Source organism: Cucurbita pepo, chromosome 12 (genome assembly GCF_057944985.1).
Source record: "Cucurbita pepo subsp. pepo isolate OVF chromosome 12, ASM5794498v1, whole genome shotgun sequence".
In the NCBI taxonomy this organism is placed as follows: domain Eukaryota; kingdom Viridiplantae; phylum Streptophyta; class Magnoliopsida; order Cucurbitales; family Cucurbitaceae; genus Cucurbita; species Cucurbita pepo.
Window position 1 is genome coordinate 1,742,879 of NC_141809.1, and position 26,677 is coordinate 1,769,555.

Sequence of the window (26,677 nt, forward strand, 5' to 3'; positions counted from 1 at the left end):
CTTATTTACCCGTTCATTGGCTATTGCACTGATACTTGATTTTCGAGATGTCACATTGTATTCTTATGCTTACCGTGGATGGAGTATTCCTTGATACTCGGACTTTCAAGTCACATTGCATTCTTAGGCTTACAACAGATGAAATATTCCAACAGATAGCGTTTTACTAATAGTTAAGAAAGTCGAGGCTTTTCTCCCCTTGGTGCAGGCTTTCCAACTTGAGAAAAGCAGCCTGCACCAAACTTACACGGCTTACATACGCTACTCAACATTCTTGAAAAACAATCGAATCAAGGGTCCAGAGGCAAATTAGTCATTCAATCTTATAAACTAATCGAGACAGCAATTGAAAAAGGAAGAGAGACAAACAAGAAGGCATAACCAATCGATAAAGGAACATCAAACCCAACTTTCATTTTTTATTTATTTGTACTAGTATCATACGTGACCAAACGACCTCCCCCTAATTATTAGAACCAAATGTCGATTTGGCTTTCCATCACGGTCACCCTCTAGTTACCAAACAACCAAACATCGAATTAGCTTCAATCGAGATTTCCATAACTTATAGGAACCGATATCAACAACGAGTTCTACGTTTAATTACCAGCCGCCTTCTCAATATCGAGCCTTGCCCCACCGTGTAGCCCTCACCATGCAAGGTGCAAATATGGGATGCTAGGAGTCAATTGCCCTTGTTCATTATAAATCTCCACATTACTAAAAGACTTCAAATCCAAATAGAAAAACAAAAAAACAAAAAAAAACAAAAACAAAAAAAAAAAAGAATATAAAAGTCAATAACATGCTAATAACAAAAAAGCACAGAATTAATAATTTTCCAAATCCCCTCCCCCAATTGGATTCACAATTTCCCTCTGCACAAAGCCTTCTTTTTTTTTTTTTTTTTTTTTTCTTTTTTTCTTCTCTTCAGGTAAGGAAAGAACAGAGCTTGATAACAATCCTGATAATCTACATTAGTAGCAATCAAGGCAAGGCCTTCATAATAAACTGATAAATAATAATAAATGGAAAAGGGGGAGTTGAGAAATTTGAACGCTATTCAAGTCCTCCCTCCCAATTGTACTTTTTTTTTTTTTTTTTTTTAATTTTTGTACTGTGGCCCTCTCTTTTTTCTCCACTCCACCCTAAAATTCCTTCAAAAGCCAGGCGATGGAAGTGAGAGGCTAAACCCAACCAAATGAAGAAGACAAAGTCCTTCCCCATCACTAACAACTATGCAGATGGATAGTGTACAATCCTCCTCTACGCATCATCTCTTTTGCACAAACCCCCCCTCGGGATCGTCCTTCGTTCTTTATCCTCAATGCTTTTTTGACTAACCAAGCAAGAACTTGAAAACGTCACTTAGCGAAATAATCCCTTCTACTCGTTTGCTGCCAGCTTCCACGATTACAAGCCGTCGAACACCTGAAAGTTCGTAATTAAGGAATGGGGTTTGCTTCTTCAAAGTTCGGTCAAGGCCCCCATGTAATAGAAGAAGAATGAACAAGAGACAGACAGTTATCTATCTACCTGGGTTTGCCAAACGATCCATTACTTTATGCAACGAGTCGGATCGCAAACACATCTGACATCGTTGACTTCGCGGCTCGTAAAGAGAGAAAGAATCTTGTCCAAGTTGCAATGCCTGAAAGGAATCAGATACAAGAGCAATGGAAAAAAATCAGATTATTGATTTAATAGCAATACTAACAAGTTACCATCATTTCATTTCACATCGGATTGTAAATAACAGGAGATGATCTGGGTTAGAGATCGATTGCATTAACACGAGACGGGCAATTTAAAAATAACTAGACTTTTTTTCCATAACAATAATTTGCTTGAAATCAACCTTTTGATATTTATCAGAATGTTATAGGTTTCGTTCCGTAGAGTGGTAGAAAAGGAAGAATCCCGACACCGCCCCAAAACTTCTTTTACAAAAACAAAATAATGATTAAATAAGAAACGGCTATTGACACAAGTTATAAGCTTTAGATCCAAGCTAGTTTGGCTGAGCTCTTTTGTATATGTTTCTCCATGAAAGTTCCATTTCTCATTAAAAACACAATAAAAATATTTATACAAAAAGGAAATAAGAACAAAATACGAGAAAAGAAACCTGAGATAAATCCCTACAGCTACTGAAAGAGGATCAAAAGAATTAAAAAAATGTCCCCAACTGATAACATGCATTCGAAATGTGGTGAAAGGGGATGGGGAAGCAAGTTACCTGATGAATGGTCATTTCATCAAGATTAATGTGTGTATAAGCTCTGTCCTTTGCAAGAGCTGTTATATCACTGTAAAAAAAATATATATATAGTAACGATATCATAGACATACAGTTTCATTCCAACAAACCGGAATATTAAATATATCGAAAGATGTTGCAGGAAATAACCTTCGGCAATATACATCCAGCAATGAATTGTTGTCGTCAACTATGGGTATCGAACTAACTTGAGCTGCAAGTAGCAGAATGCTATGTCAAATGGAATTGATAAAAAACCAAAACAGAGACAACCTATTTCCTTTCATAGTGTCAATAAACGATCTTAAATAATGACACGTTCTCGCCAAATACAACAAAAGAAGCCCTCCAAAAGCCATTGACACACCATTGTTAAAGCAACATCCCAAACGAAAGATCAAATTAAAATTAGAAAGAGAAACAACAGAACTTTTGTGTTTGTGCGGTGGGTGGGTGAGGGCTGTTTTCCAAGATATATGATTTCAATAGGTATAACTCGGTGTGAGATTGTCCAGATCTTTCTGCAACTTCAGTTTAACAACTCTTTATGCCAAAATGGAACACTTTACAGTAACTTCCTTAGCCTGGGTAGAAGCTCTCCTACCCTTCTTATGAAAATCATTTTTACAATGAACACCACTTTTTTGAAGTTAGTATATCCACATAAACCTACTATTAGAGACTATATGTGATCAGTATATCCACATAAACCTACTATTAGAGACTATATGTGATCTACTCCACACTTATCAGGTCATTCCGGGGAAGAAAGCACACCTATCTACAAAAACAAATATGGTCCATGAGTACGTGAAAGATGCCAATGTAACAAACATAAAAGAGCGCACGCAAACTTAATCAAACTAGCAGGATATTGTAAAGTTATAATCTCTCCATTTGCCATCTAAGTTTGTAATCTAAAACAATTACATAACTTTATCCCCTTCATAATTTGGACTTCATCATTTTGCAGCACTAGATGGGTCATGGGAGTGTTGGATGGCCAAAAAGAAGACCAGATCTGGAAGAAACTTTACTAAGATTCATTTAGTTATCCACAAAAGTAGTCCCTCTTCTTATAAGGAAAAACTACCGATCTTAATATAACCACTAAAGTAAAACCATCCTACTGGAAGTTGGAGTGCAAACCTTGAATCAGTAAGTTTAACGCTGAGCTAAGGGAAGCACTAGGTCTCAACATAGCTAATGGTCTTCTATTCGATTCTCCAATTTTTGGGACCCATGTTCCAACTGGAATTGCAAAAATTGGCAGTTGGAGCACAGGCAACAGGCTGGAACAATGCCTAAAGTACCTGCAGATACCTGGAAACTAACACCCACTACTTAATATCAGGGGAAGCTCCGTTTTAAAATAAGAAATTTGGAAAACACTTACATTTTAGTATTCCAGAAAGTGAAGAAAGATGCAACAATTGTGGAAACGATCCATCTTCTGCAGATGAATGAATTATGGGAACTGTAGCCACCTGATTTTGCAAGATCTTTAAAGCAACATCTTTCAAATTATCAAACGGTTCAGCCTACATGAGCAACAATAACAACAATGTTAACACAACCTTCTGACAGGTTCGTGCAAAGACCCTCTCATAAACTTTTAAATAAAAAACGATTTCAGAAAACAACTTAAAGGGAGATTACACCAGAGTAAACAGTGCAATTTCACCTTTAATCATACATCGGAGGTGCATATGGACTATAACATTAGCTAACGGAATTTTCAGTTTAAATTAATAATTCGAAGTAGGAAAATGCTTTGACTAAAATTCAGGAAATCAGGTCACTTAACACGATGCTAAAGCAGTTCAACTCTCTGATATCTAAAATTAGGAACTTCCTAGAAATCTATGTAATTGTGGTTCAAAAGTTCTGTGCTCTGTCCAAAAGAAAGTCAAGACCTTTGATATAAGAGTTTATAAATGACAAGGTCATGATATCACATTTCATCTAAGGAATGAGTTACATATTTGAAGAATTTGTTAATTGGTAACCCAAGTGAAGAATTTGGAAAAGTTATGATGGAGATATAAGAAAGTAACAATTGGTTTCTCTTCGGTTATTACTATCAATCAAAATTCTGGAAGTAGGTCACAGTAGGCATCAATTGATTCCAAAAAGACTACATGCAAAGATTCAAAGGTGCCACATATTACACTCACGTGAATGAACTGTCTTGACAAGAATCTTCCTTGCCCATCCACTCGACCATTCAAATATGCTTTACCCTCTTTCCAAGCAGATATAGTATGTGTTTCAAGCTCCTCCTCTGTCAGGTTTGAGCCACGCTTCCCAAGCTACTATTTAAATTTAAATTAGCATATTTGAAAAGAAAATGAAGAACTACAAAAATATAAATGAAGAGAAAGATCAACAATTCCGTAAGCATGTCTATGATGCCCAAACAAAATAAATCAAAACAATAAATCCTGTCAGTGAAATGTTCATGCTGATAACTCGAGAATTTTCAGAAAATCTTCAAAACAAAGATTCAAATATATGATAAGCAATTTGAACGCCAATTAGGGAGAGAGATAACAATGCAAGGAGAAAATGGCTTCTACACATACTTCTTTTAATATCAAAATAAAATCTGAAGCACTGAGAACTCCAACAAATTGCCCCTTGCTGAAATCCCAAAGAGGAGCTGTTGGGATACCCTGTAAAGAGTTAATAAAGACAAGGTATAAATCCAGACCTCTTGAGCACCAAACCATAAATCAATAGGTGATAAAAAAGATAACAAGAAATGTTCAAGAGATCTGTACAAACATAGACTAACTTCTAACATATAACTTGTTACTTAAAAGATCAAATCAAAGAACATGCAACCATCCCTCCCAACCAAATTTCAACATGGGAATTTCTAAAGCACTTTTTCCAACTCAACCTATGGATCATAATGAAATGTATTTTTTAGGTCTCTAAAAAGCAGAAAGGATAAAATACCACAGAAAGGCCAAAAAGGGAAAGATTTTATTTTATCCTTCAAGCACAGAGATTAACAGTTGTATGAGTTCTCGACTAGCCAAACGGAGGGGACGTGAGGGAAGGAGAAAAAAGACATGCCTGCTCATGCAATATATGAAAAGCTTGCTTCACAGGTAAGTCAATGTCCAAAGCAACAACCTGAAACATAATTGTACTCTCATTAAAGGATAAAACAAATAAAAAAAATGTTATCAAACAAAAGTTTAGAAGATAGAGAATCCAAACCTTGCCTGACTCCGGGAGCAACTCGTAAACAGTATGTGTGGACAAGAATGCAGATATGCGGTGACGGGAGCACTGCAGATCAGCCTCTGATATACTATGCACAGCCTCTGACAATCGTCCATCATTTATTCGGACCTGGATGATAACAAGAATTTCAATTAGCTGATACAAGGAACAGTGAGAGTGTAACAGAAATCCCAGTAGATAAAAGTAAGATTCATCAATAACCTAATCCGTAAGTACGGCAGAGAAATAATTCATATAGAAACTACTACTATCCTAGAGTGCAATAAAAGGAAAATAAATCGCTAGCTGGAAATAAAAGGCTCGAGCAGGAAATAGTAATTGTGCATTTTCATCAATTGATTAAAACCATAGATCAAACAGTTAAATAAAAACCACAATTCTCGACTTCCTTTACTCTATGGCATAAAGAATACAATGAAACGAGCAATAATGTATAAATTATTCTAACCAAGCGACGGAAGGCATCATTATCCACATCCATGCTAGATCCAGGGGCCATCTCTGGATTGGCAAGTGGAGCAGCATAACTAGGCTCTGTAGCCAAGAGAACAGTGTTTACAACCCCATATTCACCAGAAATACAAGTCTGCTGCTCATCGTGCCGCCATTCTCCATCAACAAAAAATTTATACTGCATGCAAGAGAACCCTTGTGCGCACATTAGTATAACAAAACTACATAAATTTCTTTAAAAAATCAATGGCTCAGCAAACAATTTCTCATTGTTGGAGTACATAGTAAAGCAAATTGGAAATAATAAGAAAAATGGCATCGCAATCAATAATAGCTGTGCATATGAGATGAATATGGATAAAAAGATGGATAATATTACGTAGTATAACGAGAAACAACGAATGGAAAAAATCGTTTTTGAAAAACACATGCACAGTGCAGCTTATTATAGTTCCTTCCTTCACATTCTGACCTTGATCTACTTCCGCCATTTACATAAGATTGTCAGAGAAGCCAAAATAACTGTAATTCAGCTTAATCTAATTCTTTCAGGAAGCCAAGTTTCCTCGAGAAACACCAGCTTCACCCAAGCAGAACAACTAATATTCAATGCTTAGTAGATTAACATCTAAGATTATAGCAAAATTACGCAGAATCCAGCTAAAAATGACATGAACAATTTAAAATGTTCCATTCAACCACCACAATCTGACCTGGTGATATCCAGGGGTTAAGCTGTAAATAGCCTGAAAAACAGTAGGACAGCCCTCCATAGGCGTCATAGGAAGAAGCTCCGACCACCTTCATCAAAAATACAATAAAAGTTTACTAAATTCGTTTACAGCATAATTCATACATGCATGTTGTTGAAATAGAAAATCCAAACGTAGTTGATGCGTTCCGCAACCATAGCACGTGCAGGAAAGTACCGAAAGTACAAAAGACCATGAAGTCCCGAACATCACCTGGTAAAAGAACCGCTGAGAAATACACTTCTTCCCCCATACGGCCAGACAAACCGCATTGGGATTAACAACGTTCCTGCATTTCTAGCTGTGTCCCGCACAGTATCCATACTGGAAGCAAACATCCGCCGCTCAATCGATGAGAGAATTCCCCAAATGTAGTCTTCAGGCAATGAAACTTCTACCGCGTCCCATGAATTTAAACCACAATACACTGTAAAATCAATTCGAGCAAATTACGCTACAATATGGAAATCTACAAATCTGACATCTCATAACTTGTTCATCCTCAAAACGACCGAGCTAGACACAACTCAAAAGAAATTCGTCAAGCGTGGAAGACAAAAGTAAAAAGGAACCGAATAAACCAGATTATTCTACAACAGACTTCGGCAATCAAAAATCACAAGTTCTAGCTGCCATTGCCTGCGTAGAAGAGCGGAATTGTACACAACAAGAAGAAAAAAACTAGCCCTAGATTAACTGGAGCAAGAACCCACCAAAATATGAAGCAAAACACCTTCGAATTTGAACCGCATGCAAATGCGAACTGGAAAACAAAAATTCGTAACCCTAAATCCAATCAGAAATTTTTAAAACCCAAAGAAAAAACAGGAAAATTTAGATGAAGACAATATAGAGAGTGGGTGAGAGAATCGAAATGGAGAAGCGATATGATCGGAATCTAACTTCGAACCCTAGAACAGAGAAGCGGGTTTGATAGAGATGTAGAGAGGGAGAAATAATAATATAAATAAACTATATTTAAAAACAATAATAATTTTAATTAAATATTTATTTATTTATTTAAAAAAAAGTTCGAAAGCATGATTTACCGCGTGTCGACGGCCTAAACCGGTGAAAGGTAACGGGTTTCGCTGTCAATTTTTTTGTTAATAATTAAAGAAAATATGTTTTTATAATTATTTGAGACATTTTCTTAATTAAAGAATATTCTTCCTATGAAATAAAGCTAAAATATTAAGAATAAATTGGTATAAATTAAAATTTAAGGGATAAATTGTCGATTTTACAAAAAAAAAAAAAAAAAAAAACTCGGGGACTAAAACATTTTTTTTTAACCGAAACAATTATATGTCCACGTGTCGTGACATCGTTCTCAAGACACGTGATAGTGACATCGCTCAAACTCCTGTAACACAATGTTCTAGATAAGATTAAATCGTGTTACGTATAGATTTGATTCATCGTACCAATTATAATAGACAAGTAACTCGGTCCCAAAAATACGATGCTAGTTATAATAAGGACAACGTGTGAAATCCTACATCGGTTGGAGAGTGGAACGAAGTATTTCTTATAAGGGTGTGGAAACCTCTCCCTAACATACGTGTTTTAAAACCGTGAGGCTGACGGTGATATTTAACAAGCTAAAGCGAGCAATAGATATTAGTGGGGGGCTTGGGCTTGAGCTGATACACAACGACGTTTTATGTATCACGTAACCTCTTGTAATACTCGAGTAAGAGAGAGGTGTATAAATAAACCGATACCACGTTCGAATGAAAGCGTTTTTGGGTATGGTCATGTAGTACGAGATACGAGAGAATGTAAGAATAACAAAGTCTCGAATCAAACTAAGACTCGTGATAAAAATTTAACATGCACGCCTTTGAATTTTACCGTCAAAGTCAAACAGGAAAGAGACGTTATAATGTGATAATTGAAGTTTTGAGAGTGATTTGGTTTAGTTATTAGTTAAAAAAAAAACGGACGTTTTCACTCATTGTCAACGTCTACTAAATTGATCGTTATTTTATGGCTACTGAAAACATGAGTGGACACGTTTCATCCACCAATTTATCATTTCCGATTGATTCAATACACTAACGTATTTGTATAAACGACAAAACTAATTACTACACGATTTTAAAACCGACACGATCTCAATCAATTACATACCTAAATTAGATGATCGTGCAATCTATCTATAGATTTATTCTACGTTACCGTAGAATGACGACACTGAATCCAGTAAACTTTAACCGTTTTTCAAAATCAATAATTAAATTTAAGAATAATTTTAAATTCAATAAATATATATATCAAAACGAGTACTTTTATTTAAATTCACTAAAGCAACAAGATTAAGAAAATATTTCATAAATAAAAATATAATATAATACCGAACATAATTTATAAAAATTCAAATTTACTCATAAAATTTTAGAGAAAAATGATTTTTTTTTTTTTTAAATTTATGAATTTTGACATTTAAATTGGGTTTATGAACTTTTTTAAAATTAGTGAATAAATTTAAAAAATTGAGGCAAAAATGGAAAGAATTATTTAAATTTATAGTATAATTTAATAAAATTAAAAAAATTAAAGGCAAAATTGATACAGCCCCATAATATTTAAAAAAAAAAAAAAAAAAAAAATTAGGGTTAAAATAAAACCCTAAATTTATTGTACCAAATTACCATTAAAAGAATATATTTTTGAAAATTATAAGAAATAAAATTATTAATGAAAGAAATAACAATGCCACGCGGTAATAGGCCACTCGTCGTCTCCGAGTAGCAGCAGAATTAAGCCCACACTCGGAGAGAGAGAGGGAGAGAGAGAAAGGGCGGAGAAATTTTCGGCGGAAATAACATTTTCATCAGACGGCCGACGGAAAAATTTTGATTTAGGAACCCAGACGGGAATCAGAATAATATAAGAACTTGAAAATCTAGGATTAAACCCCGGCAAATCCAAACCCCAGTGCTTGTTCGTTCCTACGATCATCGATTTTTCGTTTCAGAAGCGGGAAATTAGTTCGAGCTTCCTTCAAAAGCCCGATCGAACCTTTTTGGCTTCAATTTCTTCGGGGTTTTTGAAGATTACTCGAACATCATCGACAGTACGATGGCCTTGGGCGATCGTCCTGTTCAAGAGGATTCGGTATGGATTCTGCTTCTCTGAAGAAGGGTTTCTGTTCTGTTTTTGGTGCGAGAGAAGTGGTTCGCTAAATCTGTGTTTTATTGTTCTTGGTTCTTATTAGAATGATACTGGATTTTAGGGAAGATGATTATTGGAACTAGGGTTTTGGGTTCACATTTAATGGTGGGCTCTGTGGAGCCGATGATTATTGGGGATTGCATTGACATGGAAGAAGGCGAAGCTTCTTGCTATCACAAGGAAAATGGCGGTGATATTGACCCTGATATTGCTCTCTCTTACATTGTAAGCCCATTTTTCTTCAAAATTCATTGCCGGATTGTGACAAAAATCAATGTAAACTAAATTACTTCAAAGTTCATGGGGAGTTTTTGTTTTCTCCCAAAATTTTAATATTTTTGGCTTATTGGTTAAACTCATTAAGTATTGCTAAACATAATTGAATGAATTGAAACATAATTGCCACTTGAACAGAAGTTCTAAGATAGATTTTTGTGTTCAATACTTTAGTAATAGTTCATATTGTCACGACTCGAACTTTTGCGTTTTGAAGAACGAGATGAATTGATATCATTCTTCTCGTCGTGGCATTGAGACTTTAAGCCTTAGCGTGTTTGCTTAAGGGTGTGAGTTTCTTGTGATTTAAAGGAGGTGTAAGTCTCCATAGTAGTTTAAAATGTTGTTGTTATGTTTGAGTTCGATTGATGTAGAGAACATGAGGAACAAAGTAAAGTGAACTTATGGAAAACAATGGAACTTTGAAATGAAATGAAATGGAACTCGAAATTGTATGACATTATGAGTTTTGTTTGCTTGAAAATAATCCCTAAATGGAAGAACTTTGGCACTTTTATTGTGTTTGTTGCTCAGAAAAAGAAGTTAAATTGTGTTTGTTTGTTTGTTTACTGCTCATGTGAACTAACTAGACATCCCATTATTATATTTCTAGGATGAGAAGATCGAGCGTTTTCTTGGTCATTTCCAAAAGGACTTCGAAGGTGGAGTTTCAGCCGAAAAGTTAGGTGAGTTGCCATGTTTTCATATTCATACACCACAAACTGTCAGGTGGACACAAACCGAGGTTTTTAAATAACGATAGATCGTTTTCAATTTGTTATTAGGTGCAAAGTATGGTGGTTATGGCTCATTTTTGCCTACGTACGAACGTGCTCCGTCCATTTTGCCACACAATATAAATCAACAAAGCGACTGCAATGCAACAACACCAACTCCAGTTAATGTGCCCTTGGAGGTATATGAGAGCTGTTCCAGTTATTTTCGCCGTTGTGTGTGAAAAAATATAATAAATGATGTAACTAATCGTTGTATGGCTGTGTACGTGCATGGTTCTTCACAGAATCCAAAAGCTCCGCCGCCGAAGAGGTCGGAAGCTATTGTCTGCAATGCTATTTCCTCTCACAATAAAGGGACAATTTCTGGGAGGGTAGATTCATGCTTACCTGCTACTAGAGTTACTAATAGCTACCCCTCGAAAGAGGAAGCCACGGGCAGATTAGGCAGTCCAATGAGCAACAGATCGCTTAAATTTCGACTCAAAGTTGGTTCCGACAGCACTGCATTGAAAAATGCAGCGATATACAGTGGCCTTGGACTCGATGACTCTCCATTGTCATCATCGGAAAACAGCTCCGACGTTAGTGAAGGGATGCTGCCCATTTCTCAAAGTTCACCAGACGAGTCTCCGACTAAGATAATTCAGGTGACGGTTCTTCTGATTTTCTAATTTTTCAGTTCAAACTGCATCCATAGACTTACCGCTCGCTCGCTCTCTCTATCTCCTTTGAACAGGCAATGACTTCTTTCCCAGTGCCTCATGGAGCATTGATATCACCTCTTCATGATAGCCTACTTGGGCTGTCGAGAAAGGAAAAACCATTACGAGAAACCAAACCCGTGCTTTCCCTTGAGGATAAAAAAGATGGTTTGGCCAAGCTTGCCAGTGGGACAATTTTAAAGCAAAACGACAGTACATTGGTTAAGAAGAAGAAAAAGGAGACGGGGCATAAAGAATGGCAGGTCAATCCTAAGAATGAAGTTTATGCTTCTCGTTGCGAGGAGAAGACGACTCTAACTCTCGTAAATGGAAAATCAGAAAACGAGGCTTTTGTAAGCAAGGATTTACTCTCTAATGAGTTGCAATGCAAACCCGGTTCCGAGGTTACTAAGTCCAATGCGTACTTAGACCCACAAAAGAGGAAGCTTTCTCGTAAACCTATGCTACATGAAACGGACAAAGACAAAGCATCGATTAAGAAAGAAAAGCCCGGAATTGTTGGCGAGAAGAATTTGAAAGTTATACAGACTGCTGGTGGGAAAATAGCTGGTTCATTTGAGGAAGGCTTCAAGAACAGAAGTGAAGCATTCAAAGGTAGAAAGGACACTGATTCTGACACTCCAGAATCTGAAAATAGAAAGCACAGGTTAAAACTACACAGCAATGAGAAAGTAGGAACAAACAATGGGGATTCTTTTAACCGCACGGGGTTAGATGAAAACCGTAAAAGTAAGGATGTAATTGAAAGGGCCTCCAATGACATACGGAGGCTCGACGGCCTATATGACAGTGGAATCAAATCGTCTAAATCCTTGAAGGTGGTCGAACCAGCAGCAGGGGTGGCTCCTGTGGATGAATGGGTGTGCTGTGACATTTGTCAGAAATGGCGCCTTCTGCCCTTCGGGACAAAACCCGATCAACTTCCTGATAAATGGTTATGTAGCATGCTCAATTGGCTGTAAGTTTGTTTCTCTTTGAATAACTTAAGTCAATGCCGATTCCGTGTTTAAAACTTTAATCATTGTCTCATCGATGTCTTCTAATTCCATGATTTTCATATTTGAGAGTTCCGCACGTGTTATACTACCAATTCATTTTCTATTGTAATTATGCAGGCCCGGGATGAACCGGTGTGACATTAGTGAGCAGGAGACGACGGAAAAGCTTTATGCTTTGTACCAGCTACCATTGCCTGAGAGTGGAAATGCTTTGCAGAGCCATGGCAATGGACTAATAGCAGGTGATACTTCAAATGAGGGAAAAAGGAAAGAAATACAAAATCCAGTTAGCAGAAATGGCCCTACTCTTCCAAAGAGTTCTTTGAAAGATCCGCTGCTGGAGTCGAGGAAAAAACGAAGTCTTTATGGCTCAAGTAACGTTCCAAATCAGTTGAAAAATTCAACGGATCGATCTTCTAGTGACCTGCACAACTCGGTAGAGGGAAAGAACCGAGGTAAACTAAAAGAAAAATCGACCGAAAAAGGTGAGTTGTTCATGAAAAGTTAAATTTTCGATCTTTTCTAGTAGATTGGATCTTCTTCTGATCCTTGTTCTTCGTCTACTGCTGCAGCTAATTGCGACGTATTGAAAAGGAAGAACAAGAGACCGGAAGGCGTGCGCTCTGTCGACAGTCATCAAGACTTCAATATGGAGCTCGGAAAATTGGGTTGTAGTTCGAATTCTGGCTTGACAAATATGGAAGGTGGGGAAGGTATGTTAAAGAAGCACAACAAATCGAACACTGAGAATAAAATGCAAATTTCATTGAAGAAACGTGGAGAAACAGCTGAGATCACAAAGAAAAGGAAAGTGAAGGATTGGCAGGATGATCAAAATTCTCATAACAGTGCACTACTCCATGAACCCGTGCGTTCGAAGGAAGAAAGTTGTGAAAGGTCGAAGAAGAAAAAGAGGTTTGATCGTGTCGAAGAAATCAGCCATGATAAGGATAACGAGCCGAAAATGCAAAATAAGAAGAATTTTGCTAAACAAACGTCAGTCGGTAAGGAGTTACTGAAGAGAAATTTAGTTGCTCGACAAGTATCGGCGGCAGGTAACTCTAGCTCTTCAAATGTTTCTCAATCTCATTTAACTAAAGCCAAATTTGGCGTGAAAGTATCTCCTGCTGAATCAGTTTCGTCGTCGCCGATGAGGACATCTGGCCTCGATCAATTTCAAGGAGAAAAAGAGGAGATTACCTCTAATATTCATACCGACTCTTGTAAAGTTACACCGGCGTTTGACGTTGGGGTTAAGGATACTGCTCTCGACACAAACAGCAAGAAAATCAAAGCTTCTTCTGTCGTTCGACGCCATGTCGTTACTGCTGATGTTAATGCTGTTAAGGATCCTAGGTTGAGCAAGCCCAGCAACAAGAAACGCAAGAAAGAGAACATACATATTGCTGGTGAAGGACTGGAAGCCCCTCAAAAACTCAAGGGTCACGATGCCGAAGACCAGAGATCGGGTGCTTTACTTCAATCAAATAAAGCAGTTAAACTTCAGACAAAGCTAAGTCGGGATTCCGAAGCGGGAAATAAAGGTGGTCCGAGAACAGTAGAAACAAGGGATGGAAAATCAAAATGCTCCTCTTCTGGAGGTGAATGCAAAGAACCGTCACGTCTCGGTGGTGATCCTTTACGAGTTTCTATTAGAGCAGGCGATTCTCATCAGCTTATTACCGATGCTTCTAAAAGTGGTGATGCAGTCGAGTTGAAGACAATAAAGAATGAACTTAACCACGGATATCAAAAACCCGATCTGCCAGGATCTAGAGATGTTAATGCTTCAAATCTCGACAGAACGAAATTCTCGAATCAGACTGCTTGTAATACATTGAAAGAAGCCAAAAAACTCAGAGACAATGCAGATCACTTCAAGGTTCGTTCATGTCTGCAAATCTCTTTGAACGTTGTCGTTTAAATCGAACTGGTCGTATCGAATTCTTACTCACTTCGTTTTCTTGTGTATTCTTAGAGTTCTGGATTCACTTTTGAAAGTAATGAGCTTTACTTTCAATCTGCTCTGAAGTATCTTCATGGAGCATTCCTTCTAGAGACACTTGATAATACGAGTGGCAAGCCTGGTGATGTTTCTCCCATTCAATTCTATGGCATTACAGCTGAATTGTGCGAGTAAGTAAAAGTCTCTTACAAGTAATTGATAGCTCGTGTTCGTTTTACGGTGATTTTGTTCTTACAACCATTTGAAATGATGCTAACTCGTGAGCCACTCGAGCACACATGGCGACTTTTAAAGCCGGAGATAAGTGTTTCGTAAACGAAACATTGTTTTGTACCTGAAATGGAGAATCGGGCCACGTACTTCAGCTCGACCGTTCACCGTGGTGGCTTAAAACAAACCATTTCCATACTTCATCAAAACTTTTAGACACCCTTTTTGCAACGAGTTTCTTGGTTGTTGTTCGTTTATGTTTCGTGTTGATGACTAGTACCTCATTTTAATCTTTAAACGTGCTCTCGTTCTCAGGATCTGTGCTCTTGAATTTGAACGTCGCCAAGAAATGGCTGCAGCTGCTTTGGCTTTTAAATGTATCGAAGTAGCTTATTTGAGGATCGTTTACCATAGACATTCAAGTGTCGATGGAGATCGCCTCGAGATGCACTCGTTGTTCCGTACAATTGTTCAAGGTAATGGGAAAAAGTGATATTCATTCTTGTTGAACTTCATTGGCTTATTGAAACTCTTCATGTGATGCTCTTTCAATGAATCCTTTCTTAGGCGAATCTCCGTCTTCTTCGATATCCGATGTCGATAACTTAAGTAATCAAGGAGCTTTGGATAAGGCGACTTTTGACAAGGGCAGTTCCCGAGGTGCGGGTAATCACATCTGGAATGCTGCAAACTGCGCGAGTTTTGCTCGGGTCCTCGACTTTGTAAGTGTTCCCATTTCTACCTAAAACAACAGAAGTTAGTGTTAATCCTGCTGTGTTCTAAATGGCATCGGGATCATTCCGTGTTGCAGGCGCGGGATATGAATTCAGCTATGGAGGCGTCGAGAAAATCTCGAAACGCGTTTGTGGCAGCTACTACGACATGTGGGAGCGAAGGAAAACATGTGGACTATGTTGTTGAATCAGTTAAAAAGGTGATTGATTTCAGCTTCCAAGAAGTGGAGGAGCTCGTGCAGTTGGTTCGAGTCGCTACACAGATAATAACCCGCTCGGGTTTTCGCAGTGGTAGAGAGTAGTAGAGGGTGAAACTTGTAAATAGATGTTATTTTTGTTGGATTATTATTGTTCCTTCCTTCCTTGAGGTGGTTGATTGATTGATCAGTTGAGAAAGCTCCCTGAAACTGACTGGCAACCTGATGAGAGATTGGTTAGGACCGGTTCCAAACTTACACAGTTAATTACTTACGGTTACTTCTGTACAAAGCGAGATCCATTAGGAAAATCCAAAATGTAATTTTTTTTTTTTTTAATTATTCTGAGCTGAGGTAAAATTTCTCCTTTTTTTTTTTTTACCCTCTTGAGGGTCGTCGTCATGTAAAGAAAGGCTTTTGATTGATATCTTAGCTCCTAAAAGTGGAGCTTTTAAGTAAAAAAAAGGAAAACAATAGGTTGCAGCCCTTTTAGGCCAACCACATATTCCAAAGCACTTTTTTTTTTCTCTCATGTATGAGTAACACTCCAAGGTTGATAATCTCGAGATTTTGGGTCTTTTTTTCCTCTTATATGAGTAACACTCTAAGGTTGATAATCTCGAGATTTTGGGTGAATTTAATTTTTAGGTTTCTGTCTATTTGGTATGAGTTTTGTTAGGTTTCTGTCTATTTGGTCTGAGCTTTCAAGTTTTGTTTTTGTGCATTTGGTCTGAGATTTCAAACGTTTTGTTTGTCAGTTTCTGTCTATCTGGTCTGAGCTTTACGTTTTGTTTCTATCTATTTGGTCTACGTTTTGTTTCTATCTATTTGGTCTACGTTTTGTTTCTGTCTATTTGGTCTGAGCTTTACGTTTCGTTTCTGTCTATTTGGTCTGAGCTTTGAAACGTTTTGTTTGTTTTTGTTTATCGTTTTGTTTGTTTCTGTCTATGGACTGAGCTTTCAAACGGTTTGTTTGTTTCTATCTATTTGGTTTGAGTTTTGTTTCTATCTATTTGGTTTGAGTTTTCAAACTCTGTGTTTGTTTCTGTCTATGAGCTTTCAAACGTCTATTTTGCTGATTAAGTCTATAATTTTCTAAATATTTGAAAATTTTGAAAATTAATTAGTCTATAAAATATAAATTTGAATTTTGAAAATTAATTAGTCAATAGAATATAAATTTGAATTAATAATTTATGACTTATAAATTTAAATTTTAAAAATTAATTAGTCCATGAAATATAAATTTAAATTTTATGTCTAGTAAATAGGTAAATCTTTTAAAATATCAGGTGCATGATTTCTATTTTTCTTTTTTCTTTTAATTAAGAACAAATTATAATAAAAAATGTATAACTATTTGGTTTTTGATAAAACAAAATTTTTAAAATTTTCAACTAAAATAAAATGGGTATTAAAAGGGCTTAAAAATTCAATTTTCTAACATATATTTAAATACAAAATTACAAATAAAATGGGTATTGAAAGGGCTTAAAAATTCAATTTTCTAACATATAATGCAAGACTTCTCCTTAAATTTGTTCTTTAACTTTTAAAATTTTAAATTTATTTCAATGTATTAACAATTTTCTAATTAATTCATTTTTTAATTAATATTTCTAATTAATTATATTTTTTTTAATAAATCTATTCATATCTATTGATGAAAAAAATAATGCGTTTGGAGATGCCGTATCATTAACTTTTTGTTATTTTTTTTTTACCAATTCGTGTGGAATAATTTAATTAAGAATTTATAATTTAAAAAAATTAAAGATAAAATTGAAAATTACCTAACAAAATAAGGATTAATTTTGTATATTTTTTTCAACAAAAAAAGGGATTTTAAAGAAATATACATTAAAGCTTATTTAATTTTTTAAAATATAATTGGAAAGTCATTCAAAGATTAATTCTTTTTTATAATATAAAGCTTACTTTGGTAGAAAATTTAACCTTTATTGAAAATATGGTGTTTTCATTGCTTACATTATTTATTCCTCAAAATGGCTATTTTATATCCAATTTAATAGAATTAGAAGTAATTTAGAATTAAAAAAAAAAAAAATTCCAAACAAAAAAAAAAAAAAAAACATATCAGCTGAATTTTGTTTTATCAAAATTGGAAAATTTTATCAGTTTTTTTTTTTTTTTAAGAATGAGAAATAGAATATTAGGATCAATGTTGATTGATATTCACAACGTTTTAAATAGGATACAAGCTACCAACTAATACCTCAAAATAAGGAAAATATAAACTAACTAAATATTGAGAATAAAATAAAATATACTACTCATCAAATCATAAAGAAAAAAATATTAACTGATTATGAATATGTAAGATATATTCTGTAACTAATTATTATAATATATTCTCCAAATATTATATCTTAATAATTTTCATTTTTAAATAAATGTTACTTCAACATAACACCACCGCTCGAGAACCATATAATCCCAATATTTTTTCATTATTTTTGATCTCTCGATATAGCATTGTCTTATGCACACTCGAAACCTAAAATTTGGTATCTGACGGCTTTGATATTTTCTCACTATTTTGATTTTCTCCATATAGTATTGTCTTATGTACACTCCAGACCTAAAATTTGGTATGTGACAGCTCCCATATTTTTCTATTTTAGGACTTTTAACATAGAATTGTTTCAAGTTATCCATACTTAATTTTTGAATTCTTGCCATTGAGCCTTTGAAAAGAACTATCAAGTTTTTATTGATCGTACATGCATATCCTTCGTAAGGTGTTGAGAGAAATGTACCATGAGATCGATTGATGTGCTCATTACAGTTTTTCCATAGATAATTGGCATAAAGATTGATTTAACAATCTTCCGAGAGAGGTGTTTGCAAACAACCGAACATAAATTAGGATCCAATTCTGGTTCAGCTTTCATGAACTCCTTGAGCTCTGCGAGGAAGTACAAATAAACATCTTGGATTTGATTTGGATTATCGGGGGATAGGAAGAGATTTGTTCTCTCTGCCAGGCTCTCATCCAATAAAAAGTAACTCATAATCTGATATGCACTTGATGCAGCGTCTTGTGTAATAGGGACAAAGTCTTTTAAAAACTTCAATTTGTGATTTTGCATTGCATAAATATTGGCAGCAAACTGAAAAGGGCGTTTAGCCAACGTTATGTTTTGATTGTCTTTGTTATTGTTGATAAAATCCACTGCTTCAACCATTGAGTTGAATGACTTAAAATGGAAGAATGTTTCAAAATTTCTCTTATTTAAGTGTGATACCGTTTATTCATATATCCTTTCACTACTCGAACATCACACCACTTTGTCGCGAGATTACCAACATGTTTCTTTAGTGTAAACAAATCATTAAATCATAGTTGCTCTACTAAATAATTGTTGTGATGTGTTCATCCTTTACGATTTATTGATAAGTAAACATTTTCTATACAAGGGATAGTTTTTCATTTTACACGTTAAAGAAAAAAATTAATTAGATGAAAATACAAAGAAATAGTCAATTATCGAGTTTAAATCCTATGTGGATCCCGAAATTATGAATTTTGTTCTTTTTAGTTTAATTTCCTCAACTTTTGATACATTAGTCCCTAAATTTTCAAAAAAAAAAAATTATTATGTACATACCACAACTAATTGTTCCTTAGTAAATTCCAACGACTTACTTGTCGACTTCCAGTGGGAGATATAAGTTCTGATGATTGAGTAATATAGAAATCGAGCTCTCTCTTGACTTGCTTACCGATGAGAGCACCGAAACAAGCAGGGCTATTGTGGACATATACCTAATCCTTGGTAGCGCCTTAGCTAGAGATTTCTTATTTGTACAAATGGGATCATTTCTTATAAAATCGTCCAAAGTTTCGGAAATGATTTTCAAAGTAACTAAAATCATTCTCAATCATGTTTTCAATCATTAAAAATCATTTTCGATATGTATTCAATGGAGTCATTAGTTTCAAGTTTACATAGGGTGTTCACAAAGGCGAAATTCACCATTATTCTCCTCAAATCACGTTCAATCTCGACGAGAACTTTCAGCTACTAGAAGATATAGCAAATAAGTTACTAAACGTTGGAGTCATACCCAAGGGTAACATGAATGCAGGTTTGAGACCCAAATCTGACCAATTCTAACTCACTTCGAAATCGACTAGACTGACCAACCCGACCAACTAAATCGTCAAATTTTGTCCAAAACCGATGTTCAGAGCCATTTTTTTCCACTTCACCTGATGTTTTGAAGTATTCAAAATAAACACAATAAAAAAGCAACAAAATATACAATTTCAACTAACATCAACAACACAAGTCCAAAACGACGTCGTAATACACTGACTTACAATGATCCGATGATGATGATATGTAAATTGGACCATTTCATATAAAAATAACTCAATTCTTATCCCCCCCCCCCCCCCCCCCCCCCTCCTTCCTCCTTTCCAAAAGAGTGCACACAACATAACCTATATATAACGGGGGTTGCTCGCTCGAACCTCGTTCCGATGGCAAAATGTACACAACCCTCCGTCAGCTCCTGGTTTTTTTTAAGATTCCATGGAAAAACGGCACACGAACTACAGAGGCTACAGCCGGGAAGCAACATACAACACAGATCCCGAGCCGCTTACACCACGAGCCTTTCATGCCATCTCGAATTAGCACCAGTCCACCACCCTCGCCCATGGTAATGGCAAGATGATCAAGCCAAGTACCTAAACAAGTGGGGGTTGTCTTTGTCTCTCTCTAAATAGTCACGAGTGATCAGATCTTCGATTCTCTTCTTTATCGCCTTGAAATCAGGCTGCACGAAGTACGTGTTTCAGTAACGATGAAGCGGAGAAAAAAAGAGTCATTTCATGAAACAAAACAAGAGATGTGTAACCTTGAACATACGACCCAGTTGCTCGACGCACTCCATCACTAACTGCTGGTGACCCAGAACTTTCCTACTCTTCATGATACGCACGATCGAGGCATCGATAGCATATCTTCGATCCTTGTCAACATCTTCTATTACTTTCTTTTTCTCATCCACAGGCGGAAGAGGGATCTACACAATAAACAAAAATGAACGACAACACGTTCCTTATGCAAAAACCGGGCCATGCAAATTGTTGGAGAGGAATGTAACAAACAAAATGACAAGAAGATGCATCGACACGAATATACCTTTATTCTCCTCATTTTGTCGGAGAATTTTGCGTTGAACTCAAAATGATCGTTCGGAGAGATGGTTTTCGTATTTGGCTCCTTGTTAAGAATTTTATACTTCGCACACGACAACGAGTGGAGCAGTCTAACAACATCATCGTCACTCAAGTTTAATTGAGTCATGATCTCGGAGTAACTTAGTTTATCCGAGGAATTGAAAAGCAGCAGGGCAGAAGCCTACATTTAACAACAGAATCAGTACCAACAATATTGTTTTAGTGAGAGCCAGAGAAATACAATCTTATCACCTGATAGGTTGTCACGATCAGCTCCATCGTTTTCGGTTCGAATTTTCCGCTGATGTTACAGGTACCCAACGAGTAAATCCACGTAAGTTTCCTGTGCTTGGTTTTTGTTTGATAAAACTCCCTGAAAACTTCAACACACTTTACCTGAACCAGAAAGAACACGTTGTATGATATATCGACGTCCTAAACTATTGCAGTATAATTCCTTCCCGCCCAAAATATAAAGAAGAAAAACCAATGTCTACCATCTCCGCTGGCAGGTTGAGGTCAAAAGACTTGTAGCTTGGCCAAAAACCAGTGGTCAAAACGGTAACGGTCAAGTCGATTCCAGGACTAGCTTGTGGATTATTGCTCAGATATTCCTCAAAACTAGTTTGGTTCTCCCTTGCCAGTGTCAAATCCGTGACCTAATCATATGAATTTAATATTAGCAACTCAATGCTCACAAAGTATTTGACATAACTATCTCGAAAGGTCCGTTATTCGATCCTTTTTTTTGTTATTGTAGAAAAATTATTGCAAAAATGGAGATAATTTAAAATTTTCTAACAAGAAAGAAGTATAGTAGTATATTTATGCTTACCATTCCCTCCATCTTAGAGGTAAACTGACCACCACATTGTTGCTTCAATTTCGTCAGTATACTTCTCTCGTGGTCATCATTCGCACTCTTGTCGAAGAGAAGCCTTCGGGCGAGTTTTTTTCTGCCACCAGTGGGAAAAAAAAAATTAAGTTGCTTATTAAAAAAACACGTGTTCTGTAAAAGTGGCAACTGGCTCAAAGTATGTATACTCACCTATAGAATTCAGCAAACAGATCTTTGTCGCAGATATACGCCAGCAATTTCACGACCTGTATTTTTAACTCGTATGAATTATTTAGTCCCAACACTAAATGAACTTCAAATGAATGATAAATAGAAAAAAAAAATTACCTTCTCGAGTGTTTCCTCAATTGCTTCATCACTCAACTTCTCACTCCCACCTTTCTTAAGGATGTTATCACAAAAGGTAGCAAGTAATTCTGCACTAGAACTTCCAGCAACACCCTTATTGCAAAAGACTTCAAAAGCTTCCTTGAGAGCCTACACACGAACGCATTTCAGATATGCGTAGCAGTATGCTGATATTATGAATTGCACTGAATGTTACTGAAGGTGAAGTCACATACCTTGTGAAAAAGTGTGTGGTTTTGGAAACAATCATTCACATATGCCAAGTACTTGTCGTGAAGCTCAATCACTTTTCTAACAAAAACCTGAATTCAAACCTCTCTCTCAGCTATGATTCGCAACGGGACTAAGAAAAAGTATAATATAGAAGTTTGAAAGCCAAAAGACACCTGTTCTTGCAGACCAACGATGTCCTTTTTCTCGGCCTAACAAGATAAAAAAGAACAGAGATAATGCAAAGACAATCAGTAAAAAGCTGTCTAAAAATACTATGATTAGTGAAAATAAGTGATCATTCTAAAATATTGTATATTTTCCAATAAGTGAGCAAAGAAATCAAAAACTTCAAACTAATTGAAATAGAAACCTTCTTGTTACTTGCAGCGTCTTCTGCCTGTTTGACTAATGCTGTTCCTTCAGCAGTGACATGCTGCATAAACAATAAAGAAAAGAATCACTTTAAATAGAAAGTAGTTTGAAAATTGAACATGGGATTGTTTTAACACATAATACCCTTTCAAGCCAAAAAAAAGTAAGAGAGAAGTATAAAGGCTGATTTCCAACCTGCTTAAATATGTTGGAAACTGGGTCCAATCCCTTGGGTATTTTGGAGAAGAGACGGAACATCCTTGACAAATCTTCCACCTAAGAACATTCGCATCGCCCCAAGCCCAAAAGAGTCATAAAAAGGGAAAAGGAGGACAAAAGAAAACAAACGACATCGAGGAAGAACCACAATGAAGTATATATCATTTCAAATATGGGAAAACACATACAAAACATAGTTAATAGTTAGGACCTTGTCATCTCTAAGCAATGCATGGCATCCTGAATGCTCTTTCTCCAGCAGTTGAGTAGCATAAACAGACAATAGTTCATGTTGAACTTTCTACAAGAACAAAAACTAAAAAATAAACGAGGGAGACGTGCATATAGAAAGTGGAAGGATATCACAAGAGATGACCACAAACCTCCAATAACTTTGGCTCGCTACTAGAGTGCAGATAGTGAGAAACTCGGTCCTTTTCTCGTCTCAAGCACTCCTCTGCCTAGAAAATCAATCAAGTCAGTAAGAAACCATCTCTATGTATTAGGAAAATAAACCGATTTTTTAAAAAAAATAAATAAACAAGAGTTACTTTTAGCATATAATCAGGACAAGAATCTTCTAAGATCCAATTTGATGCCTTCCTAGAGTAGTAAGCAGCAGTATCTTTAAGCATGGCAGCTTCAAAGTCATTTTCATAATAATCCATTTGCCCCATCCCAATCTCCACAAATATATCCAACACGTTCTTCAACAGAGCTCTGTCAATCTGCTCTCCTTCACGTTCTTGATCGATCTGAGTCACAAGACCATAGTTATTAAGCATGTTTAAATCCCAAAGATCATGCTATACAGTTGAAAGAAAAGGAATGGCAGGAAGGGCAAAATACCAATGAAATTACTGCATCCCTCACTTTACTGTTTAGCTCTTTGTACACCTGAGATGAGTAGAGGTTAATATTTAAACAAAAAATTGTGCCTTATAATAATCAAATGAATCTGTTACTCAAAGATGCAGCATACCAATTCACGGAAGCAAGTGAGGCCAACTTCATTGAGAGGTGGAAGTGACCTTCGAGCAATGAAGTATCGATCAAGATAGTGGAAGAAGCGAGAAAGCCACCTCACCATGACTTTATGGTTGGTCCACCTTTTGACCAGTTCTCTCAACATAAATTCGTCATGCTTCTCCCTCAAGGATGGTAAAACCTAAGTTCACCACAATAACAAAAGATAACCTAAGTTCACCACAATATTCTCGAGTTGTTGATAAGCGATATGTATCAGACCGTAATGGATGTCTCAGATGAGCTTGTTTCTCACCATAGAACTGATGTACTCCTCAAACGATTCGCGGTATTTATCATACAGCTGCTGGGAGTAATCATGCGGTGGCTTCTGGGTACACATGTTATATATTGTACTGCATACAAAATTGAGAAGACAACAACCGATCATCACAAGAGTACTGACCGATAATATGCATAAATTTATAGTAGAAACTTCAAGAAATAGTACGTGTAAAGCATCATGTAGTCCTCGGAGCTGAACTGTGGCTCAGGCAATCCTTCCAGAATGTTCTTCAATTTTGTGATTCCCTTCTGCATAAACTCCCATCCTTGCTCCAAGTCAATAGTCTTCCGCTCACCCATTGTCATATCGACAGAAATCTCTTAATCGAAGACCTAATACTCAAACAGACCTACAGATCATAAAACCAGACTTCGATGTTGGCATCTGTGCTAAAGATAGACAGAAAGAAAACCCTAAATCGATAATCCACCCTCTCCATCCAAGAATGAAACAATAATCAAAAGAAATGCAGCGTCTACATTAATATACTGTAAAATAGAAGCTCCAGAAATCATAGAGAAGACGAGAATAAACAGGCTCCTACAAAATCTCCGTGTCATTCGTTCTTTATCATACACCTCGTCAACGAAAAATCAGAACACATAAAACAAACAACGAGAACAAAAATTCAAGGCAAAGATAAACAACAACAATCCTAATGATCTAAACGTAGATCCAGAATCACACAAAAAAAACACCATAAAAGGCCATCAACAGAGAAAGAAAAAGGCACCTGAAACGGTCGTCGACGAAACCCTAAGCTACAAGTCGAGAATCAACCCCCTGGAAGATGATGGCAGAGGAAGAGAGAAGACGACGGAGCATCGCCGGAAAAATTCCCGACGGCGAAGAGAAACGAGAATTGCGATAGCGGTCGGGAGAGGGGGAATAAAAAAGACCTCTTGAGGTCCCGTTGGATGGGTTGTGAATGAATGAGCCTCTTCCGTGTTAAGGATTTTTTTTTTTTACCAATTTTAATTTTTCTTATTTTAGTCGTGAATTTTTAAATTACTTTTCTTGCAAGAAAGGGCTTCAACTCCGTTTATTTAGATTTTCACCCCTATAGTCTTCAAAATTTGTGGTTGGTGCCATTCTACGTGTGATGGACGTACACGCGTACAAACTGTCAACAATGCAGATAGCTTTCAATCGGGCCAAAATGTAATTATAATCAACTTCAGGGATTAAATTGTAAGACTGCAACATTACGAGTGAGTAAAATAATTAGCGGTTAATTTAAAATTTTGCCTCCAAAAAAAAACAGATTCTAAATATGGTGTTAGAGATTCAAATAATCAAAACTTAATATTTAATAATTAATAAAATAATTACTCTAATAAAAACTAAATCTCATAATTATTTTCTCAATTATTTATTTCAAAAAAAAATTAAAAACCAAAATTTATTTTTAATATTAACTCGTGGGATCAAACATATTTAAATATTTAACTTTTTAATAGTCGATAATAAATATATTATTTATATTAAAATTTAAAACGTGGATCTTAGTTATTTATATATATTTTATATTATGATTTCTTCCCTCTGAAATATTTTGTTTTTTTTTTTCTATCTCTGTCTTGTGGGCACTGTGTTTCAATCAATATATACCAATTTTTCCGTATCTATGTGAATGATATTATTATATTTTAATTTATTATCGTTATTTTCTAAATATAATTGGAATCCGATTCTAATTTACAAATTAAAAAAAAATTGAAACACGGGAATAAATTAGACGTGTATATATTATAATTGACTAAAAGAAATGGAGGCACAAAATTAAGTTTTTGTCACGAGGTTTAGAATAATTGGAGTGAGATTGTTGGAAATTTGGGATACCTAACGTGCAAGACGACCCCCACAGGCCACACTCCAAATACCCATTATTAATGTTTTGTACTATTTATTATTTATTGTCTTTAAAAGAGGATATCTTATTTATAATAATAATAGTAATAATTTAGGTTAATAAATGTAAATTTTTTTATTTTGTTTATTTTTAGTTTTAAATTTTTTATTTTAGTTTTAAATTAGCACAATATCCAACCAATATCACAGTTTCCGGCTAGTTAATTGACATGTACTCATTAGTTTAAAGTCGAGAGTTCAAAGTGTATTGTCAATATGTTTGAATTAAAATGACATTTACAATACACATCTGTCAAATAATTACGAAATAACCTGGGTTGGGTTGGGTGATTTTTTTTTACCCAACCCAAAAGTTCGGGTTGGTTGGATTGGTAACCCAACCCAACCCTCTATTTTCGGGTTGGGTTGTCAAAAAAAAAAAAATATTTTATTTACCCACAATTTATAATTATTCGGAACATAAAATATATTAAAAGTTCACGAACACAAATCAATCTATAATTATTGACAAAATAATAATAATA

The 26,677-nt window shown here is 35.8% G+C and overlaps 3 protein-coding genes across 10 annotated transcripts; 1 reads left to right on the top strand and 2 right to left on the bottom strand.

Annotated features, from left to right (window-relative positions):
* Positions 1-791: 791 nt before the first annotated feature.
* LOC111806933 (sucrose nonfermenting 4-like protein) lies at positions 792-7,696 on the bottom strand. Of its 4 annotated transcripts, XM_023692470.2 has the most exons (15): positions 7,627-7,696; positions 7,437-7,486; positions 6,937-7,150; positions 6,685-6,772; positions 5,967-6,149; positions 5,492-5,626; positions 5,345-5,404; positions 4,846-4,935; positions 4,438-4,572; positions 3,657-3,801; positions 3,410-3,583; positions 2,411-2,474; positions 2,240-2,309; positions 1,537-1,651; positions 792-1,431 (listed from the first exon to the last, which is right to left on the bottom strand). In XM_023692470.2, exons 3-15 carry the CDS (start codon positions 7,059-7,061, stop codon positions 1,340-1,342), a joined length of 1,476 nt encoding a protein of 491 aa, XP_023548238.2. In that variant the 5' UTR covers positions 7,062-7,150; positions 7,437-7,486; positions 7,627-7,696; the 3' UTR covers positions 792-1,339. The 4 variants fall into 4 exon arrangements, 3 of the variants coding, with proteins under 3 accessions (XP_023548238.2, XP_023548237.2, XP_023548239.2); XM_023692469.2 differs by having other exon boundaries at positions 7,437-7,679; XM_023692471.2 differs by lacking the exon at positions 3,410-3,583 and having other exon boundaries at positions 7,437-7,680.
* A 1,758-nt stretch (positions 7,697-9,454) lies between these two features.
* On the top strand, positions 9,455-16,258 carry LOC111806816 (cysteine-tryptophan domain-containing zinc finger protein 3). 4 transcript variants are annotated; one of them, XM_023692298.2, is made up of 12 exons: positions 9,455-10,128; positions 10,793-10,865; positions 10,965-11,095; positions 11,201-11,563; positions 11,653-12,596; positions 12,754-13,121; positions 13,209-13,691; positions 13,773-14,518; positions 14,615-14,772; positions 15,128-15,288; positions 15,380-15,534; positions 15,624-16,258. In XM_023692298.2, exons 1-12 carry the CDS (start codon positions 9,970-9,972, stop codon positions 15,846-15,848), a joined length of 3,966 nt encoding a protein of 1,321 aa, XP_023548066.2. In that variant the 5' UTR covers positions 9,455-9,969; the 3' UTR covers positions 15,849-16,258. The 4 variants fall into 4 exon arrangements, with proteins under 4 accessions (XP_023548066.2, XP_023548064.2, XP_023548065.2 ...); XM_023692296.2 differs by having other exon boundaries at positions 9,455-9,846; positions 9,947-10,128; positions 13,209-14,518; XM_023692297.2 differs by having other exon boundaries at positions 9,455-9,846; positions 9,965-10,128; positions 13,209-14,518.
* A 3,903-nt stretch (positions 16,259-20,161) lies between these two features.
* On the bottom strand, positions 20,162-25,230 carry LOC111806899 (cullin-1). Of its 2 annotated transcripts, none has more exons than XM_023692419.2 (20): positions 25,015-25,230; positions 24,447-24,613; positions 24,252-24,351; positions 23,952-24,137; positions 23,819-23,866; positions 23,521-23,724; positions 23,353-23,430; positions 23,181-23,270; positions 22,946-23,026; positions 22,749-22,811; positions 22,552-22,587; positions 22,381-22,467; positions 22,145-22,294; positions 22,007-22,062; positions 21,794-21,914; positions 21,456-21,617; positions 21,211-21,354; positions 20,921-21,139; positions 20,634-20,801; positions 20,162-20,552 (listed from the first exon to the last, which is right to left on the bottom strand). In XM_023692419.2, the coding sequence occupies exons 2-20, from the start codon at positions 24,584-24,586 to the stop codon at positions 20,451-20,453; spliced, it is 2,235 nt and encodes a 744-aa protein (XP_023548187.1). In that variant the 5' UTR covers positions 24,587-24,613; positions 25,015-25,230; the 3' UTR covers positions 20,162-20,450. The 2 variants fall into 2 exon arrangements, with proteins under 2 accessions (XP_023548187.1, XP_023548186.1); XM_023692418.2 differs by having other exon boundaries at positions 24,447-24,630; positions 25,015-25,229.
* Between the last annotated feature and the right edge of the window lie 1,447 nt (positions 25,231-26,677).

What these genes read in the sequence shown, in the direction of transcription:
- LOC111806933 (XM_023692470.2), bottom strand. Translation starts at nt 7,061, where the DNA reads ATGTTTGCTTCCAGTATGGATACTGTGCGGGACACAGCTAGAAATGCA. An exon ending in TAACCCCTGGATATCACCAG is followed by an intron (nt 6,150 to 6,684) that starts GTCAGATTGTGG and finishes TCTTGCATGCAG; the next exon opens with TATAAATTTTTTGTTGATGG. An exon ending in TGTCAAGACAGTTCATTCAC is followed by an intron (nt 3,802 to 4,437) that starts GTGAGTGTAATA and finishes TTGCTCATGTAG; the next exon opens with GCTGAACCGTTTGATAATTT.
- LOC111806816 (XM_023692296.2), top strand. Translation starts at nt 9,970, where the DNA reads ATGATTATTGGAACTAGGGTTTTGGGTTCACATTTAATGGTGGGCTCT. An exon ending in ATATTGCTCTCTCTTACATT is followed by an intron (nt 10,129 to 10,792) that starts GTAAGCCCATTT and finishes TTATATTTCTAG; the next exon opens with GATGAGAAGATCGAGCGTTT. An exon ending in CTCCGACTAAGATAATTCAG is followed by an intron (nt 11,564 to 11,652) that starts GTGACGGTTCTT and finishes TCCTTTGAACAG; the next exon opens with GCAATGACTTCTTTCCCAGT.
- LOC111806899 (XM_023692419.2), bottom strand. Translation starts at nt 24,586, where the DNA reads ATGACAATGGGTGAGCGGAAGACTATTGACTTGGAGCAAGGATGGGAG. An exon ending in GCGAGCCAAAGTTATTGGAG is followed by an intron (nt 23,271 to 23,352) that starts GTTTGTGGTCAT and finishes TTGTTCTTGTAG; the next exon opens with AAAGTTCAACATGAACTATT. An exon ending in AACTGGGTCGTATGTTCAAG is followed by an intron (nt 20,553 to 20,633) that starts GTTACACATCTC and finishes TACTTCGTGCAG; the next exon opens with CCTGATTTCAAGGCGATAAA.